The sequence below is a fragment of the Larus michahellis genome, chromosome 7 (assembly GCF_964199755.1).
Source record: "Larus michahellis chromosome 7, bLarMic1.1, whole genome shotgun sequence".
In the NCBI taxonomy this organism is placed as follows: Eukaryota; Metazoa; Chordata; class Aves; order Charadriiformes; family Laridae; genus Larus; species Larus michahellis.
In genome coordinates, this window is record NC_133902.1 from 12,340,004 (window position 1) to 12,358,261 (window position 18,258).

The window sequence follows — 18,258 nt, forward strand, 5'->3', positions numbered from 1 at the left end:
TTCCCAGCTGCAGGGGCTGAGCAGAGGGGCTTCCCCGGGGTGGGGGACGCAGGAGAAGGAGGGATGGGGATGCTCCCAGGACCCCCACAGGGATACTGGCCCGGCTCAGCTGTTTTGGGTAAACACCGGCAAGCCGGTTTGCTCGCCACAAGAATGCACCCTGAAGTGCGCGGCGGCACCCCGAAACCCCGGTGATTTGCCCCTTCCTCTGCCGTGAGTCAGGCAGCAGCGGCAGCCGCCCCGGGCCGGCACGGCACCGCGCGCAGCCTGTACTTTGGGCAATTTGGGATGACAAAGTGGGGACGCGGCGTGTGGGGCTTCTGATTGCAGGGTCGGGGGCTGCGGTGCTTCACCTGCCCCGTCTCATCCCACCCCTGCCCCAGTGGCCCCTACCCCAGGGGTATCCCCACCGACCCACATACCTGCCGGGGGTATCCCCCTCTGCCCCTGCCCCACACCCCTACCTGGGGTATCCCCCTGCCCCACACCCCTACCTGGGGTATCTCCCCATACCCCATACCCCTACCTGGGGTATCCCCCTGCCCCACACCCCTACCTGGGGTGCCCCCATTGCCTCACACACCTGCATGGGGTATCCTCCTCCCCACAACCCTACTCGGGGTGTCCCCCCTGCCCCTACCCCTGCCCCACAGCCCTGCCTGGTGTAACCCCATAGCCCCACAGTCCTACCTGGGTTGTCCCTCTGACCCACACCCCTGCGTGAGGTGTGTCCCCCTGCCCCACATCCCTACCCAGGGGTATCCCCCCTCCACCCCACACCCCTTCCTGGGGTATCCTCATTGCCCCACACACCTGCATGGGGTATTCCCCCGCCCCACACTCCTTCCTGATGTATAGGGGGGATACATCAGGGGGGATACATCAGGGGGGATACCCCTGCCCCACAGCCCTGCATGAGGTGTGTGTCCCTGCCCCACATCCCTACCCAGGGTTATCCCCCCATACCCCACACCCCTGCCTGGGGTATCCCCCTGCCCCACACCCCTACCTGGGGTGCCCCCATTGCCTCACACACCTGCATGGGGTATCCCCCTCCCCACAACCCTACTCGGGGTGTCCCCCCTGCCCCTACCCCTGCCCCACACCCCTGTCTGGTGTATCCCCAGTGCCCCACACACCCGCATGGGGTGTCCCCCTGCCCCACCTCCCTACCTGGGTTGTCTCTCCCGCCCCACAGCCCTGCCTGTGGTTTTCCCCCTGCCCCACAGCCCTGCCCGGGGGGTACCCCTTGCCCCACGGCCCCCGCAGCCGTGGGCGCGCCGTGGGGCGCGTGTGTGCACCTGCAACCGCTGTCGTATGCCTGTTTGCCTCTGCCTGTGTCTGTCTGCCTGTCTGCGTGGCCGGGTGTCGCTGCCAGCAGAGGGGGGTGTGAGTTTGTGTGTGTGTGCGTGTGTGTGTACGCGCCTGTGCGCATTCGCACCCCGGGGTGCTGGCACAGCCCTGCCCGCCGTGCGCGCTGCCAGCACCCGCTGTCACCTGCCACCAGCACGGGCACCATGGGTCCCCGAGCGCCCGGACCCCCAGCACCCCCCAGTGACAAGGACACAAGGCCCAGGGGGTGCTGCTTGACGGGCTCCCCCTCAGCAGGTACAGGGTCACCCCTCTGTACCTTCACGGCCACCAACCCTGGCCAGCTTGGGGGGGGGGGGGCTTGGGGTGCCCTTGGTGGGGTGTTTTGGGGTACAATGGTGTGGCAGAAGCTCACCCAGATGGACACACGGGATTGACGGGTGCCACGGGGTGGCAGTAGCCCACCTGGCCAGATACAGTGTGTTTCGGGGTGCCATGGGGTGGCAGAAGCCCACCCAGATGGACACAGGGGGCTTTGGGGTGCCACAGGGGAGACAGAAGCCCACCTGGCCAGATACAGGGTGTTTTGGGACCAGATACAGTGTGTTTCAGGGTGCCATGGGGTAGCAGAAGCCCACCCAGATGGACACAGGGGGCTTTGGGGTGCCACGGGGGAGACAGAAGCTCACCTGTCCAGATACAGGGTGTTCTGGGGCCAGATACAGGGTGTTTCAGGGTGCCATGGGGTAGGAGAAGCCCTCCCAGGTAGACACAGGGGTTTTTGGGATGTCACGGGGTGACAGAAGCCCACCCAGATAGGTACAGCATGTTTCGGGGTGCCATGGCATGATGGAAGCCCACCCAGATGGACACAGGGGGCTTTGGGGTACCACGGGAGAGACAGAAGCCCACCTGGCCAGATACAGGGTGTTTTGGGGCTGGATACAGGGTGTTTATGGGTGCCACAGGGTGACAGAAGCCCTCCCAGATGGATCCAGGGTGTTTTTAGGTGCCATGGGGTGACAGAAGCCCTCCCGGATGGATCCAGGGGGTTTTGGGGTGCCACAGGGGAGACAGAAGCCTACCTGGGCAGACACAGGGGCTAACAGGGTGCCATGGGGTTGCAGAAACCCACCCAGATGGACACAGGGGGCTTTGGGGTGCCACAGGGGAGACAGAAGCCCACCTGGCCAGATACAGGGTGTTTTGGGGCCAGATACAGGGTGTTTCGGGGTGCCACGGGGTAGCAGAAGCCCTCCCAGATGGATCCAGGGTGGTTTTGGGTGCCATGGGGTGACAGAAGCCCTCCCGGATGGATCCAGGGGGTTTTGGGGTGCCACAGGGGAGACATAAGTTCACTCGGATGGATACAGGGTGTTCTGGGGTGCCATGGGGTGACAGAAGCCCATCCGGCCAGATACAGGGTGTTTCGGGGTGCCATGGGGTAGCAGAGGCTACCCTGGCTGGATACAGGGTTTCGGGGGGCCGGGGGGCCAACCCGGCTGGATGGACACAGGGTGCTGGGGTGATGTGGGGTGACAACAGCTGACCCCAGTCACATTCGGGGTGTCGGGGTGCTCTCTCCCCCTGCCCCCCCATCGCAGACCTTGGATGCGGGAGCGGTGAGACGTCCCTCGTCAGCATCCCGCTTGTTGAGTAGTTAATGAGTCGTAAAGGGAGATTTCGTCACAGGCAGGAAAAATATATTTATATTTTTTATAAATCCCATCCACCGGGATCCCATGGGATGGTGGAATGGGAGCACGAAGCATCCCAGCCCGGCGAGAAGGGGATTGCACTTTGCACGGCGATGCAAAGGTGGCTGGTAAAGTTTGGCCGAACCCCGGATTTTAAACGTGAGCCCTGATAAGATGTTCCAGAAATAAAACCAAACTCTGACCTGGGAAGCGAGGGAAGGGAAGGGGTGGGTGCGGGGTGGGGGGGAGTGGGAAATGGGAATGGCGATGCTGAAGGGACTTCCAGGTGCCCCCAAGGAGGGAGGGTGGGGGAGGAATGAGCATCCCAGTATCCATCACCCCGAAACCAAAGGGATGGCAGCGGAAAGTGACGTCTCTCTCTCCTTCTCTTTTTCTTTCCCCCCTCCCGCCCTTCTCCGGTAACCCGGCGCCATCTCTGCAAACAAAGGGGAGGGTGTGGGACGGCAGGTGACGGTGACGGAGAGGAGCGTCCAGCACTGAAACCCCACCCCGGGCGGGCGCTGGAGCTCGGCCCCGCCAGCCCTTATAACCGCAGGTGCACCCAGGTGTAAGCTGATCCCAAGGGCTGCGAGCGGCGAAGGGTGACGGACACGGTTTCGGTCCCTGGGTCCTTCTCCGCCATCGCCCGGAGAGCGGCAAGTCAAGCGGCAGCAGCGGCCACCATGTCGATGGGTTTGGAGATCGGCGGGGTGTCCTTGTCGGTGCTGGGTTGGTTGTGCAGCATCATCTGCTGCGCCTTGCCCATGTGGCGGGTGACGGCCTTCATCGGCAACAACATCGTGACGGCCCAGATCATCTGGGAAGGGCTGTGGATGAACTGCGTGGTGCAGAGCACGGGGCAGATGCAGTGCAAGGTCTACGACTCCATGCTGGCCCTGCCGCAGGACCTGCAAGCCGCCCGCGCCCTGCTGGTGGTGGCCATCGTCTTAGCCGTCCTGGGTTTAATGGTGGCCATCGTGGGCGCCCAGTGCACCCGCTGCGTGGAGGACGAGAGCACCAAAGCCAAGATCACCATCGTCTCCGGCGTCATCTTCCTCCTCTCCGGTGTCATGACCCTCATCCCCGTCTCCTGGTCGGCCAACACCATCATCCGGGATTTCTACAACCCGCTGGTGCTGGACGCGCAGAAGCGGGAGCTGGGCACCTCGCTCTACGTGGGCTGGGCGGCCTCCGCGCTCCTGCTGCTGGGGGGGGCCCTGCTCTGCTGCTCCTGCCCCCCCAAAGACGACAGGTACCCCACTGGCAAGGTGGCCTACTCCGCCCCACGCTCCGCCGTCACCAGCTACGACAAGAGGAACTATGTCTGAGCCCCCCCGGCACCCCCCCGACATCCCATATACACCCCCCCCCGACCCCACCCCGAAACCCTCATCGCCCTCCGCGGGGAACCGGGGACGGCGCGGTGGGGGGGAACGCGAAGGAGGGGACGGGGACGAGGACGGCGGCGGGGTCAGGGCCGGGCTATGTAAATAGAGACGGTTTCGGTTAAACAAGAGGCGGTTTCGGGTCGGCGGGAGACGCGGGGCCCGCGGTGCCCCTGCCCGCGCCGGTGGGACGGGACGGGGACAGGGATGGGGACGGTGCCTCCCCCCCGCCCGGGTGTGTGTGTGTGTGTGTCCCCCTCCCCCATCGCGACCGGCCGGGCACCGTCTGTCCCTGTTACGCGTGGTCTGTACCGGTTACATTTGTCAATAAACACGTCCTGTTTTGGTAAAACGAGTGTTCCTGGGGCGGCGGCGGGGAACCACCGGGAACCAGTATCCTCGGGGCTGGGGGGGGGGGCGGGGCGATCCCCCCCGGGAACGTGTAACCCTGGAGGGGTGGGGGATGGGAACCCACCGGGAACGGAGTGGGGGGGGGCTGCAGCCCCGCCCGCAGAGCCAGCCCACCACCCCCTTCGGTACGGCAGCACCGGCGCTGGGGACGGGGCTCCGCAGGGGGTGGCGGGCGGCGGCGAGGCCGCCATGGGGAGCGGCGCTCCCGGGGCCAAAGTCTGGCTGCGCGGCGGAACACAGCGGGACACACACACACACACGGACCGCTCCCACCGGCCCGGCCCCCGCCCTCCCCGCCACGCTCCGGCGGGCAGGGACAAAGCGGGCGGGAGCCGCCGCCGGTGCGCGGCCCGCCCCGGGGGCTGGCGGCTCGGATGGCCCCCGGCCCCCCCGCCCCGCGCCGGGCGCGGCCATGGGGGTGGGGGACGGCCCTGACCTTGCCGCCCGCGGAACCCGCCACGCCGCGCCCGTCCGCCGCCAGGGGGCGCCCCCCGCCGGCGGGGCGGGGCGGGGCCGAGCGCGCGCACTGCGTCGCCGCCGCCGCCGCCGCCGCCGCCGCCATGATGCTCCGCCGGCTGCCGCGCGCCCCCGCCCCGCTGCGGCGCCCGCGCCCCCTCCCGCCGCCCGCCGCCGCCCGCTCCGTGGTGACGTAAGGGCCCGGCCGCGCGCGGGACGGGGGCGGCGGGAGGGGTCTCCAGGGGACGGGCGGGGCCGGTAACGGGGACGGGCCACGCGCTCCGGGCGCCGACCACGCCCCCCTCGTTAGCACCGCCCCCGCGTTAGCACCGCCCCCGTGCCCCGGTTCCCCCCCCCGGGTCTGGGGTCTGGCTCTGGCCCCGCCCCCGGGCCCCCCTGTGGCAGCAAGGCAGCCTCGCCCCGGCCACGCCCTCACAGGCCCCGCCCCACGCCCCCTCTCCCCGCAGCGCCGTGCCGCTGGCCCACGCCGTGGTGGGGGGCCGCGGGGACCGGCCGCCCCTGGTGCTGCTCCACGGGCTCTTCGGTAGCCACGGCAACTTCCAGACGGTGGCCAAGGCGCTGGTGCGCGGTGGCAGCGGCAAGGTGAGGCCCTGGGGGGCGGGTGGGGGGGTGCGAAGGGCGGGCGGTGGCCGGGGCTGGGGTAACGGGGTGTCCCTGCCCAGGCAGGTGGTGACGGTGGACGCCCGGAACCACGGCGGCAGCCCCCACAGCCCGCTGATGACCTACGAAGCCATGAGCCTGGACGTGCAGCACCTCCTGACCCGCCTGGGCATCGCCAAGTGCATCCTGCTGGGACACAGCATGGGGGGCAAGACGGCCATGACGCTGGCCTTGCAGCGGGTCGGCGGGCGCGGGGCTCCCGGGGCTGGGTGGGGGGAGCGGGAGGCTGCGGGAAGGGGGGTGGCACCTGCGGGGGCTGCTGTCAAGTGCCAGCCTTGCTCACTGCCCCGCGGGGGGTGGCTTTTCTCCGTGACAGTCAGGGTGCCGTCCCACTGTAAGCTGGGAGCAGGAGAAGTCTCTGTCCACCAGCCCATGCTCCGGTGCTGATTGCAAGGGGGCTTGGAGATCTCCCGTGCTAAGGCGCAGGGAAATGGGAACGCGGGGAAGGGGACACGGAGGCAGCAGGGAGTGAAAAGCCTCCAAGGAGTCTGGGTGTGAGCAGAGCCCCATGCCTGGCCCTGCTGGGGACATGTCGGCTGGCATCTATCTGCCCTGCTTGTGTCCCCAGCCAGACCTGGTGGAGCGCCTCATCTCTGTAGACATTAGTCCCGTTACAACCGCGCCCGTTTCCGAATTCTCTGCCTACATCTCTGCCATGAAGTCGGTGAAGATCCCGGATGGTCTGTCCCGCTCTGCTGCCCGCCAGCTGGCTGACGATCAGCTGCGTCCGGTGGTCCAGGTAGGACATCCCACTCCTCGGATGGGGTTTCCACTTCCAGCCTGTCCCTGGGACTGGAGCACGGGGCTTTAGGACCACAGTCCCAGCGGGACTCTCTTCACCCCTGCTCACTCGCCGCTGGAGGACGTCTCACCAGGGCTGCAGGAGTCATGGGGAATGGGAGACAGGCAGAAAGGGGTGGAGAGGAGGACAGAGGGTGCCAGGACATCTTGAGGGCTTGTTGCTCTTACTGAAGAGCATTTGATCCTCTTTTGTGGCAGCTCCCGCAGCTGAGACAGTTCCTCCTCACTAACCTGGTGGAGGTGGAGGGCCGCTTTGTCTGGCGGGTGAACCTGGAGGCTATTTCCCACCACTTGGCAGATATCATGAACTTCCCTGTCTTCCACAAGCCTTATCCTGGCCCTGCACTCTTCCTGGGAGGATCCAACTCACCCTATATCAGGTGAGACTGGAGAGAAGCAGTTCAAAGTCTGTGGTTTGACCCCTTGTGCTCTTCTGCAGCTGCCAAGGGTGGGAGGAAGCCACCGAGATGGGAAAGGTCCTGGAGTGAGCACTGTGCCTCCAGCAGCTGGTGACACCAACGTGCTGGAGAGCCAGGGGGAACCTGGAGGCAGCCCTGGGCTTTCCCAGCAGGGAAGGGGATGTGGTCAGAGCTGGCATCCCCTGGGCAGGGTGTGGGAAGGCACCTGGGTGGCCCTCTGACCACACTTCCCTTGTCCTGCAGCTCCAAAGACTACCCGGAGATCCAGCGCCTCTTCCCCAAGGCAAACGTCCAGCACATCAAAGGTGCAGGCCACATAGTCCATCAGGATAAATTTGAAGAATTCATCACTGCTGTTCTCAGTTTCCTGCCACCACCATAGTGCAGGGGACCAGGGTTTCTGCAAGCACTGCGTGGGACCTGAGGAGCTCCGGGCAGTGATGTGGGGCTCTGTGAGAAGGGGCTCGGCCCAGGACTGGCCGCCCACTTTGCAGTCCGGTCCTGCCTGCAAGGCCTATCCCACCCCAGGTCTCCCGGAGCCGGAGTGGACAGGCACCTCCCACTGAGCTCTCCTGACACGCTGCAGGGACGAAGGGTGGCACCAGCCCAGGACACTGCCCTTCCTGCGCAGCCTGTCCTGCCTGCGCTGGAGGGGACACTCAGAGGGAACAGGAGAGCCCTCTTGTTTTCCTGCTGCCAGACCACCTGGTTGTGGAGCTGGGTGTGACTTTGCAGAATGCGCAATAAAGTTGAATCCATGCCAAGGCAGAAAACGGTTTGGATGTGGCCGCGGAGGACAGGAAGGGTGGTGGTGGCAGGGGAAGGGGCTCTCGCCAGCGGGGATGCTGGTGGGAGGTGACAATTGGCCTGTAACCTGTGAGCTGTAGGAGCAGTGTGCGGAAGACATAGCTTTGAGGATCCTTCGTGGGTCCCAGGGGGAATCGTGTCCTCCCTCCACATCAGGGGCAGCGGCAAGATCGGGAAGTGGGGCAAGCTGCCTCCTGACAAGGAGATGCTGTGAGCCTGCAAGAGGGAGGCATGGAAATCCATCCCCCCAGCGCATCTGCCCAGCCTGCCCTGAAGGCGGGCATCTCCTCCTCCATCAGCTCCCTCTGATTTCCCACCTCCCACTTACTCAGTGTCCCCAAGGACATGTAACAGCAGCTACTGCCAGATGTAAGGACTGTCTGCCCCCCAAGGGCTAAAGGCAGAGAAGCGGTGCTGTCTGACATGAAAACCCTTGATTAGACAACGGTTAAAGACAGAGATGGGGCGGAAGCAGCTCTGGGGCTGACAGATCGTCTGTCGCAGCTGGGGACAGGCTCTGTCTAGGGACAGTTAAGAGAGACACTAACCAGCTTTGCGTTTGGTGCTCCAGAGCCAAGTGTCTCTGCTGCTTCCTGGGAAGAGTTTGCTCAGTTTGGGGCTGTTTGGAGGCCACGAAAGGAAGGAAGGCCAAGAGACCAAGGACTGTTTTATTCCAGGTCTGTAATTTGCCTAGCAGAGGGGCGTGAGTAGCTGGTTTGGAGATTGACTGTGTTTCTGCAAAGCTGTTCTTGGCTTTTCCTCTTGTCCTTTCCTTCTCTGAAGAAGTGCATCTCTCTGGCGCAGGGCTGCGTTCACCTAGAGCTTGAGCTTTCTGCTGTATTATCCCAAATTCAACCACTTGTGCTGTCCGTGTATTATTTTTTCACCTGTGAAGAACATTAGACCGAGAAGCTCCTGAGACACTTGCTACTGAAATGAGTTCTTTGAGCACCTGTCTCTGCGACAGCCAGCTCGGAGGTGGGGATGGAATCAGGCCACTGCGTGGTCCCGGCTACCAGCAAACAAGTCCTTTGGATATCCTGACCGAGCTGCAAGGTCTAGAGCCCAGGAGCGATGGGGAATTTCTCCCCGCTCCTCTCCACTGGCCAGGTACCGGGTCTGGAGCACAGACAAGGGCTGCCGCAGAGGTGTGAGGTGAAGAGACTCACCTCGGGCAGGAGATCAGTGGCCTGGGAAGAGGTAGAACTTCCTCAGCATCGTAGTCCGTTCTTGTGACGGCAACTGACGAGGGAATTTTCCAAAGGAATATTGGATCTGGGGTGAGAGAGACAGTGGGGGGAAATCAGAGCAGCTCTGTTCCCAGCGCGGGAAGAGTGCAGGGAGTCAGGAGGCATCCCCAGGGGCATCTCCAGGCATATGTCTGGTGGCACAAAGGATGCCATGGGCTGTGCCAACATGCCGGGCTGGTGCAAGCACACCATGTGGCAAGGTGCTGACGCCTCCAGAGATCCAGCAGAATCTCCAGGCCAACCAGACCCCTTTTTGACAGAGCCTGCTCCTGAGGGGCCTGCCGAAAAACGGCCTGCCCTGGCCCGAGCTCCGCTCTGAGCAGCGTTTCTGCAGCTGGCATGGCTGCATCTGCTGGCACACCTGCAGTTAACTACAAAGCCTCACCTTTCGGAAGATCTCCTGTAAATCACTGTTACAGGCGTGGTTTTGAAACTGCTCTATCAGGTGCTGGATGAAAAGGGAGCCTCTTACTGGGCATCTCCAGGAGACAGTATCTGGGGAGGGAGAAGATGCCACATGTGATTTCACTGGTGTCCCTTACTGCAACAGTGATTAACGCTGGGTGCTGGAGCAGGAGACTGGGGTACCTTCTTCAAGATCATTATATTTGGCTCAGCCAGCCCACAGCATCGGAAAAAGACAGGGCATCCCAGGGAAGACAGAAGCGATGTGAATATTTTCTTCAAGCCTCTCTGCTCTCCAATGCTCCCAGGAGCCATCCGTGACCCAGTAGGAGAAGACAGTTTCCCCCAGCCAGCCACTGCAGTGAAATAAATCGGCTGGGGAAGCAGTGCAGGCAGAGCTGGTGGGGAGGGCTGGGGCGGAGGCAAGGGAAGGCAGCCAGGCAGGGACACAAAGCTCTGGCTCTGGTGCCACTAAGAGGGATCTGTGGGTGTCCTGGAGCAGCCTTGTACCCTGGCGTCAGGGGACACTGCCTTCTCCAGAGGTTGTTGGAGCAATGCTCAAGCAGTCACCAGATGGAGGAAACCCCCGGCAACCCACCCGGAGCAGGAGGAGGTGTGGAGGAGACCCCTGGCATCAGGAATGGGAGTCCTGTCTGCCCTCAGGCAGGGCAACTATCTCCAGGAACTGCTTACCAGGCGTGGAGGAATGTAAAGTTGCAAAATCACTCTCCAGGTGGACTTTAAAGATTGCATCATCTTCCAGCCCTGCAGAGATCGGGTCAGCCGAGCTGGGAGCGGGCATGGCAGGGTCTCCGGAGTCGCTCACAAACGTGTACCCTTCTTTTCCTAAGAAGGCAGGGCCAGCCATCAGTCATGATGAAGTGTCCCATCCCCACCTGTGCCCAGGGCTCATGTGCCCTGGGAGAGCCTTGCCGGCTCGCTTGCCTTGCAGGCATCTCATAGCGGGGATTCACCTCCACGGCAGGACTGGATAATGACCACTTTGGGTTTGCCCAGCAGCGCACGGCAGCTCTTGTTGTTGAATGTCTCATAGATGGTGTCAAGGGAAAGGATGTCTGTGGTCCCATCTCTGCTCTTGGTCCCACAGAGCCCAGCCCTGACCCCATGGGACATGAAAACCAGGAAGGTGCTATCAGAGGTGCAGTGCTCTTTGCGATCCGCAAAATCCTTCATGACCGTAGCCATCCCCTACAAACCACCACAAGGAAGGAACATCAGCCACCTGTGACCAGCTGCATGGAGACCTAGCCACCAGCTGTAGGCAGGAGCCACTGACACTGGGGACACAGGTGTCCCTGCGGTGCCAGAGCCCCCCATCACCAACACATGCCAATCCTGGGGCCGGTGGCAGCTGCTTTGTGCGGTCCTTTACCTGGGAAGTTAAGTTGCAATGGATGTCCACCACGTAGCCCAGCCCTTCAAGCAGCTTTGTCATCCCCTCCACATCCACTTCCGCCCCATTCCGCCTGCTCAAGCGCTCAAACTCAATGTTGCAGATGAGCAGGGCTCTACGGGTTCGCGTCTCCCTCGGTAGGTGGATGGGATAGATCTGTGAGGATGGAGAGAGGCAGCACTCAGTGGTGGGTGGGTGCAGGGGGCCTTTCTTGGGAGGCAGCTAATAGCAGAGAAGGCCCATGGGTGCAGCCACCACCAGGGGCACCCCAGGATGTCCCTGGGGCATCTCCCCACATCTCCTGCCCCACTCCTGGGTTAGTGAAGACCCTGTCTCCCCTTGGCAAGCCCCTGTCCGCTCCGGGAGAGCGGATGGGCCACGCTCCAGCCCTCCTCTCATCTCCTCTGTCTGCAGCACCTGGTCTCCCTCTGTGTCCCTGATGCGCTGGTACTCGCTCAGGGAGCACTGCTGGATCCGCTGTTGCTGGCCCTGGATGCCAGCGGGGGGTTCAGGGGAGGCCAACTGCTCACCGGGGCTCCCTGCAAGCAGAAAGCCCCACAGTTACACTGGGAAGCGCCTGCAGCAAGAGGGGACTGTCACAGGGCACGGACAGACAAGCGGAGATGTTCACCCCCATGGGAGACAGCCACTCCTGAGAGCCCTGTTGTCACTGCATGGCAAGGGGGACTGAGTGCCCCAGCAGTGACACCAGGGGTGCCCAACTGCCCCTTGCCTTCAGGCCTCAGACACTCTCCAGGGCCAGCCCCCCCCCTCCAGCACCCCATTGGAAGCACTGGGAGCCCCAGCATGGCCAGGAGCAGATCACAGCCCTGCATCTCTCACCTGACTCAGTGGCCAGACCCAGCTGCTGTGCCAAGGTGCCATCACGCTTCCTGAGGCTGTCAATGAAGATCTGGCTGGCCCTGGTGCCCTTCAGGCGCACGCTGTCGATGAGGCAGCGGGCCTTGTCGGCGCGCACCGTGTATCTATCCTGCACCTCGTCCACCTCCTCGAGGCGCAGCACCCGTTGGTCCAGCAGGTCATCCAGCAGCCCAGAGATCACCGGCTTGCTCACACGCTCCACAAAGGCTGTCCGCGCTTTCAGGAGCAGGTTGTCTGCAAGAGCAGCCCCGTCAGTGCCCAGACGCCCCATGCCACGGCTCCTGCTGCCCCACCACCTGTTCTGGGTGCTTCCTCTTCCCCATCGCCTCCCCAGGGTGCTGATCACTTCCCCATCACCCCTCTAACTGCTTCCCCTTCCCCATCACTTCCTTGGGTGCTGCCCCCTTCCCTATTGCCCCCCCCGCCAGCTGCCGATTCCTCCCCCACCAGCCACCTTGGGTGCTCCCCCTCCCCATTGCCCACCCAGGGTACTGCTCCCTCCTTCATTGCCCAACCTGGGCGCTTCCCCTGCCATCACCCACCTCCCCCTTTCCCTCCACCCCCACGCACAGAGTGCATTTGCAAGGAGCAGGGCCCCAGCTACTCAGGGTTGCAGTATCGTGGGCCCTGCCCCGCATGTCGCGCCGTGTCCCTGCGCGTCAGGCTGACCAGGGCAAGCAGGACCCAGGCAGGACCCCGTCCCACCACCAAGCCCCAGCACTGCTGGTCGTACTCACCAGCCATCTACCCTTCAGGCCCAGGCCTGCCAAAAAAAGCGACGAAGCCTGTTTCTTCTCCGTGAGGGGAATGAAAGCAAAAGTTCGTTCTGGGGAAAAAGTGCTCCACGTCACAGCCAGCTTCACTTCCTGTCTCCCTGCTCGCTTGGGCCCCTCTCCTGCGCTGTTGCCATTCCCCGCTGTAGTGAACTGCCAGATCCCTTAAACAGAAATGGCACTTACTTATTTTATTATAGGGACAAAGTCAATAAAGCAAAAGCACAGCGCTGGGTGCATGACTCAAGTCAGCTAATACTTCACCCACGTCTTATATACATTCAAAATTGCATACGTATTCACTGTTTTAGGCAGAGTAATTGTTTATGATGATTGATTATCATTAGTCCCTTTTCTCTTCTATTTGTGCGTTTCCTTCTGACAATTGTTCCTGAGGATCGATGATCTTCATCTCCCTTTTCCCATGCATCTGTTTCCTTCTGGTAGGATCAGCTCCCTTTTCCCATGCATTTGTTTCTTCTGGTAGGATCGATTATCATCAACTCCCTTCTCCTATGCATCTGTTTCCTTCTGTTAATCATTTGTGGGGTCTTTTGGAGAAGTTCTCTTTTGTTTCTCTCGGATGTTTTTCTTCATAGCTGCTGTTAGTTGTTATCTTGGAGGTTTCTCATGTTTCCTAATTTACTAAAGGTTAGTTATCCTTATAAGTCAAATATTTATAGTGTTGTTATTATGGCGAAAGCCAACAATACCGTCACTATTTTTCACAATTCCCCCTTTTTGTCTTTTATACTACATTTGGCTTGAGCCATAACTTTCATTTTGCTTAATCCATTTGTTTTGTTCATAGATCAATTCTGCTCTTTCCAATTGTTGTGGAGTATTTCTTATTTTCCTTAATATCATTATCTTTTTAGTTGAGCCTGAGGCTGCCAATTTTGGATTCTTGGGTATGGAAACTACTTTCATGCTTTGGACTACTGCTGTAATTAAGTGTATAAAACAAGGGATTAAGCAAGGAAGAAATAATAAACCAGCGATTGAACATAAGAGAATGTAGCCTAGTTTATTCCACCAGGTTCCCCCAAAAACATTATTCCACCAATTATCATTTAACATAGATTCTCATTTTTGAACCAGTACATGCGCAATTTTCCAGATTTCTTCTGTTATTTCCAATATTGCATCCCCATTGTCATCTATCTTTAAACAACAATTCGAAGTGTTCCATTTTCCACCAGTAAGTAGTCTAAGGCTAATCGGTTTTGGTAGATAGCAGCCCTCACTATTTCGGCTTTTATCATATCTTGTACCCCACCTCCGTCTGATACGTCCCAATGCCCGGCTTTAGTAAAGCAGAGCCATTGTTCCCCTCTAGGACAATGTACTCCTAGTCTTGTTCCGCCTATTCCTAAATTCTTCCAAACCCAATATTCGTGTTGGTCGTATTTGCACACTGTTAACTCATGGCGGTTATAACAGTGGCTGTTGATATGCGAATGCACCGTCATAGTGGAAACCATCTTCCTATTCCAGGAGACCTGCTGGTAACACTTCATGCGTTCGTTACTGGATACTAAGGATACCGCTAATAACAATACGAGGAGTGGAGGTCCAGTATGGCTTATAATCCTACCTCTCATGCCTATTGGGGTGCTTCCAACAGCCGAGAAATAATTCTTCTTGGCAGCGAATACAGTGGCCAACCTGGTCTTGCCCTCCATCCTCTTTCGATTCGGTATCCCTGGCTCTTGTAGCAGGTAGGGTTCTTATCTCTTTTTCCAAGCAAATCGTTTTTTACACTTAGAGACCACTGTTTCCCACCATTCTTCAGGAATTTCCCACAGAACCGGCACTAGCAATTCCCACCCACAAATTAATGTTACGATATTGGTATATCGTATCTGAGTTCGAGCCAAACTCGAATTTTGCTTCCGGAAATTTAAACAGAAGGGATGTCTTCAGGATGAATGGTAATACCAATTTTGCTTACAACCTAAGCATTCGCACTTTACCCAACTATGATGTCTAGCATAGGGATGTATCAGACAAGGTATACTACGGGGTACTGGAGGGGGCTGTAGTTCTTCCTCAAGGTTAGGATATAGCCGACTATCTTCTTTATATAAATCACATGCAAGTGCAAACAGAGAGTTTTCAGTTTTATACAACCCTGACCCTCCTGTCTGTAATGGGAGTGCTCTTCCCCAAGGAGGATATCTAATTTTCCTTAGGGTTTGTCCCGGCCATACCCGAAACCAACGATAAAGTTCTGATTGCACTCCCCAAGTTTCTGTGATTTCTAAGTTATTATTCAGTTCCTCTCCCATACATCACCGCATTGGTTGGCGTTTTAAGGTGAGTCTGGTGTCCCTGGGAGTTGAAGTCAGAGTCCAATCTCTAGGTTCTTCTACTGGTCCCTTTATTCTGCTGGCGTGAGTCCACCCTTTTTCCTTTGTCCGTACTGCAGCTTCCGTAGTCAACAGCACCTGAAAGGGACCCTCCCGTTGGGGAGTTAAAGATTGCTCTCTCCATGTTTAAAACCCATTCTCCAATTTTAATGTTATGGATCTTAAAATCCAACAGGGTAGTTTGTGGGAGCAACCCTTTATTTCTTAGTTGTTCCAAGTTCTTTGCAATCTGATTCACCTCCCATAAGTCTTGCACCAACCTATATGTCCTGTCAGGTTTCTTTACAGGTAGGATAGGAGTGTTATGAGGAGACATACAGGGTTCGAGGGTCCCATCAGAGATGAGTCCTTCAATTACTGGCTGGAGACCTTTTTTTTTTTCCCTCCATTGAAATGGGGCACTGCCTGACTTGTATGGGGTGATTTTCCCTTTCTATAGAGGCTTTGATTGGTTGGATATTCAGACCTCCTCTGTTACCAGCTGCAGCCCAAACTTGCTGATTAATTTTGGATTCGTCCTCCTGACTTAATATTTTTGCAATCATTTTCCCCTCTTCATGGATTACTCCAACCCCCAGCTGGATCTTCAAGTCTCTTCCTAACAAATTGCACCCAGCTCCAGGCACTAACAAGATATTCCCTACACCTATTTTGTCATTACCTTCAAAAACCACCTGCTTGATCACCGGGGCTTTAAAACTTTCCCCCTTTGCTCCCATTACATTAATTACTTCTTTACTTATAACGCATCCTTTAGGTATGTTACAAACGCAAGTTCGCTCAGCTCCTGTATCTACTAGAAATTCTAATACTTCCTCCTGGGGACCCACTCTTAGGTTTATCAAGGGCTCAAGGTGATAGCTATCCCCCAGGAGGTAGAGCCCCTGACACCCCTAATCCTCAGTTTCTCTAAACATTTTCTGATCTTTATCCCTTTGAGGACATTCCTCCTTAAAATGCCCAAGTTTCCCACAATAGAAACATCCACTTCCTTCATTCCTTTTCTCAGTTCCGGATGGTCCCCTTCTGGGAGGGATCTGATTCCATCTAAAAGTCTCCTCCCGCCTCTCAGGATTCCGTCCCATCCCCCCCATCGCCCTGGGATTTTTCTGAATATTTCCTTCCCTCATGGTGGCTACCATGATTTTAGCTTTTGCTGTAGCCTTCTCCTCATCTCTTCGTACATATACTTTCTGAGCTTCCCTCAATAATTCGTTCAGGCCCCAATCCTGCCAGTCCTCTAGTTTCTCTAATTTTCTTCGAATGTCTGGCCAGGTGTGTGTAACAAATTGAACTCTCAGTAACGTTTGCGCCGCGGGACTCTCTGAATCTATTCCTGAGTACTGTCTCATGTTACGTCGCAGCCTTTCAAGCCATTCGGTCGGGGTTTCCTCCCTTCCCTGCTGCCCATCGAATGCTTTGGTTACATTCTGCCCTCTAGGAGCAGCTTCTTTTATACCTTTAATAATTAAAGTTCAATAATCACTCATGTTCCTACGACCCTCTACATCATTTTGATTCCAATTTGGGTGTACTATTGGCATCTTCTGGTCCCCAGGTGGGCCTTGCTGATTTTCCCTTTCCCAAATTCTCATCCCAGCCGTTCTAATCATTTGCCGTTCTTCGGGAGAAAATATTATACGTATTATTGACTGCATTTCCTCCCAGGTATAAATATTAGGGCGTAGGAATTGGTCTCATTGTTCTGATAGGCCTATTGGATCTTCCAGTAACCCTTTTAATTCCTTTTTAAAGTTCCTGACTTCAGTGGGAGTCAAAGGAACGTTTACAAATCCTATCCCCCCCTTGTGCTCCCCCCAGGGGTACTTCCCTTAAGGGGAATAAACTAACTCCTGGTGTTTCTTGCACCGTGTCTTGGTCTTCCGGTTCCTTTACTTTAACAGAAGTTTTCCTCTGTAACCTACGAGAGTTTGTAAGTGACACTTTTTCAATTAATCTCTGAGACCTGTCCGACCTTCCCCTAGCACTAGGTGTCAGCTCTTTCCCTGGAGAAGGGGGGCTGTTGGAGGGAGGTGGTAGGGAGGGGGCAAAACTTCCAGAGGATCCCACCGCTTCTCCTTTTCTTCCCTTGAGATCTCAGGTATTTTAAAGGTACTAACTCCTTTTGGCCAAATCTCCCCTTTCCAGCAGGAGGCATATTCACTCTCCTCTGGGCTGAATGATTCTTCAGCGTTTACATAAAGGTTTAAAGCCTGGCATATCCACCCTTCAAAGGACCCATATCTAGGCCAATACAAATGGTCTGCTCGTATAGGTTCCTTTGTCCATTCTATCATACAATACTGAATCATTTTAACTTTATCCTTACTTTTAGTATCCAGATCAATATTCCAATTAGCCAATTTTATCCCCGAAGGACTGTCTTGGGGTATATCTGCTGGCACTTTCCCGGTCCCCTTTTCCCTGGGACTCTCTTTTGTCCCATTTCCCTGGGGCTGTCTTCCGCTCACCACAGCAGTCAAGCACCCAATTTTCCCGGGCTGTCTTTCACTCAATCTCTGACGCTTCGTCTCTTCACCGGCCAATTCCCTCCCGGGAGATTGGAACTGCGGTTAGAAAGACTCCACACTTGCTCCCCAGATCCGGACTGTCCGGTCCGAGTTCCACACACACACCAATCAAGCCCCAAACCCGCCCAACCAAGCAGTACTTACAGTTCTGTTTTCTTGCCTGGGTCTTCGTGCACAAGAATTGTGGGCTACCGCGATTTTTCCTGGGGAGACTTACCCCTTCTGCTTTATGAGTCCCTCCTCTCGTGGGATTATCATCTTGGAGTCTCAACAGGCACCGGGAAGTCCTCTGAGCAGGCTGCCGAAATCGGTGGGGTGCACCTCCTGCTTGGGGTCTCGGAGCCCACTGGGACCAAGTGAATTCTCCTGGACGAGCCCCCAAAATTGTAATAAACAGCCAGACCCCTTAAACAGAAATGGCACTTATTTTATTATAGGGACAAAGTCAATAAAGCAAAAGCACAGCGCTGGGTGCATGACTCAAGTCAGAGGCACACCAGCTAATACTTCACCCATGTCTTACATACATTCAATATTGCATACGTATTCACTATTTTAGGCAGAGTAATTGTTTATGATGATTGATTATCATTAGTCCCTTTTCTCTTCTATTTGTGCGTTTCCTTCTGACAATTGTTCCTGAGGATCGATGATCTTCATCTC

At 57.6% G+C, this 18,258-nt stretch overlaps 3 protein-coding genes across 6 annotated transcripts; 2 read left to right on the top strand and 1 right to left on the bottom strand.

Moving 5' to 3' along the window:
- Nucleotides 1-1,486: 1,486 nt before the first annotated feature.
- Nucleotides 1,487-4,841, top strand: LOC141746516 (claudin-3-like). The gene is made up of 2 exons (XM_074595148.1): nucleotides 1,487-1,608; nucleotides 3,457-4,841. Exon 2 carries the CDS (start codon nucleotides 3,692-3,694, stop codon nucleotides 4,334-4,336), a length of 645 nt encoding a protein of 214 aa, XP_074451249.1. The 5' UTR covers nucleotides 1,487-1,608; nucleotides 3,457-3,691; the 3' UTR covers nucleotides 4,337-4,841.
- Nucleotides 4,842-5,321: 480 nt separating this feature from the next.
- ABHD11 (abhydrolase domain containing 11) lies at nucleotides 5,322-8,686 on the top strand. Of its 2 annotated transcripts, XM_074595152.1 has the most exons (6): nucleotides 5,322-5,453; nucleotides 5,728-5,863; nucleotides 5,948-6,121; nucleotides 6,510-6,680; nucleotides 6,941-7,122; nucleotides 7,405-8,686. In XM_074595152.1, the coding sequence occupies exons 1-6, from the start codon at nucleotides 5,365-5,367 to the stop codon at nucleotides 7,541-7,543; spliced, it is 891 nt and encodes a 296-aa protein (XP_074451253.1). In that variant the 5' UTR covers nucleotides 5,322-5,364; the 3' UTR covers nucleotides 7,544-8,686. The 2 variants fall into 2 exon arrangements, with proteins under 2 accessions (XP_074451253.1, XP_074451254.1); XM_074595153.1 differs by lacking the exon at nucleotides 5,728-5,863 and having other exon boundaries at nucleotides 5,347-5,453; nucleotides 5,944-6,121.
- On the bottom strand, nucleotides 8,623-12,774 carry LOC141746517 (caspase-1-like). 3 transcript variants are annotated; one of them, XR_012588384.1, is made up of 10 exons: nucleotides 12,657-12,774; nucleotides 11,881-12,153; nucleotides 11,455-11,576; nucleotides 11,017-11,193; nucleotides 10,598-10,832; nucleotides 10,317-10,469; nucleotides 9,807-9,979; nucleotides 9,604-9,713; nucleotides 9,138-9,243; nucleotides 8,623-8,855 (listed from the first exon to the last, which is right to left on the bottom strand). XR_012588384.1 is itself a non-coding variant. In XM_074595151.1 (9 exons), the coding sequence occupies exons 1-8, from the start codon at nucleotides 12,661-12,663 to the stop codon at nucleotides 9,151-9,153; spliced, it is 1,170 nt and encodes a 389-aa protein (XP_074451252.1). In that variant the 5' UTR covers nucleotides 12,664-12,774; the 3' UTR covers nucleotides 8,623-8,855; nucleotides 9,138-9,150. The 3 variants fall into 3 exon arrangements, 2 of the variants coding, with proteins under 2 accessions (XP_074451252.1, XP_074451250.1); XM_074595151.1 differs by lacking the exon at nucleotides 9,807-9,979; XM_074595149.1 differs by lacking the exons at nucleotides 8,623-8,855; nucleotides 9,138-9,243; nucleotides 9,604-9,713 and having other exon boundaries at nucleotides 9,744-9,979; nucleotides 12,657-12,770.
- Nucleotides 12,775-18,258: the final 5,484 nt, after the last annotated feature.

What these genes read in the sequence shown, in the direction of transcription:
- LOC141746516 (XM_074595148.1), top strand. Translation starts at nt 3,692, where the DNA reads ATGTCGATGGGTTTGGAGATCGGCGGGGTGTCCTTGTCGGTGCTGGGT.
- ABHD11 (XM_074595152.1), top strand. Translation starts at nt 5,365, where the DNA reads ATGATGCTCCGCCGGCTGCCGCGCGCCCCCGCCCCGCTGCGGCGCCCG. An exon ending in GCCGCCCGCTCCGTGGTGAC is followed by an intron (nt 5,454 to 5,727) that starts GTAAGGGCCCGG and finishes CTCTCCCCGCAG; the next exon opens with CGCCGTGCCGCTGGCCCACG. An exon ending in AGCTGCGTCCGGTGGTCCAG is followed by an intron (nt 6,681 to 6,940) that starts GTAGGACATCCC and finishes CTTTTGTGGCAG; the next exon opens with CTCCCGCAGCTGAGACAGTT.
- LOC141746517 (XM_074595149.1), bottom strand. An exon ending in ATTGCAACTTAACTTCCCAG is followed by an intron (nt 10,833 to 11,016) that starts GTAAAGGACCGC and finishes GGTGGTTTGTAG; the next exon opens with GGGATGGCTACGGTCATGAA. An exon ending in TATCCAGTCCTGCCGTGGAG is followed by an intron (nt 10,470 to 10,597) that starts GTGAATCCCCGC and finishes CTGCCTTCTTAG; the next exon opens with GAAAAGAAGGGTACACGTTT.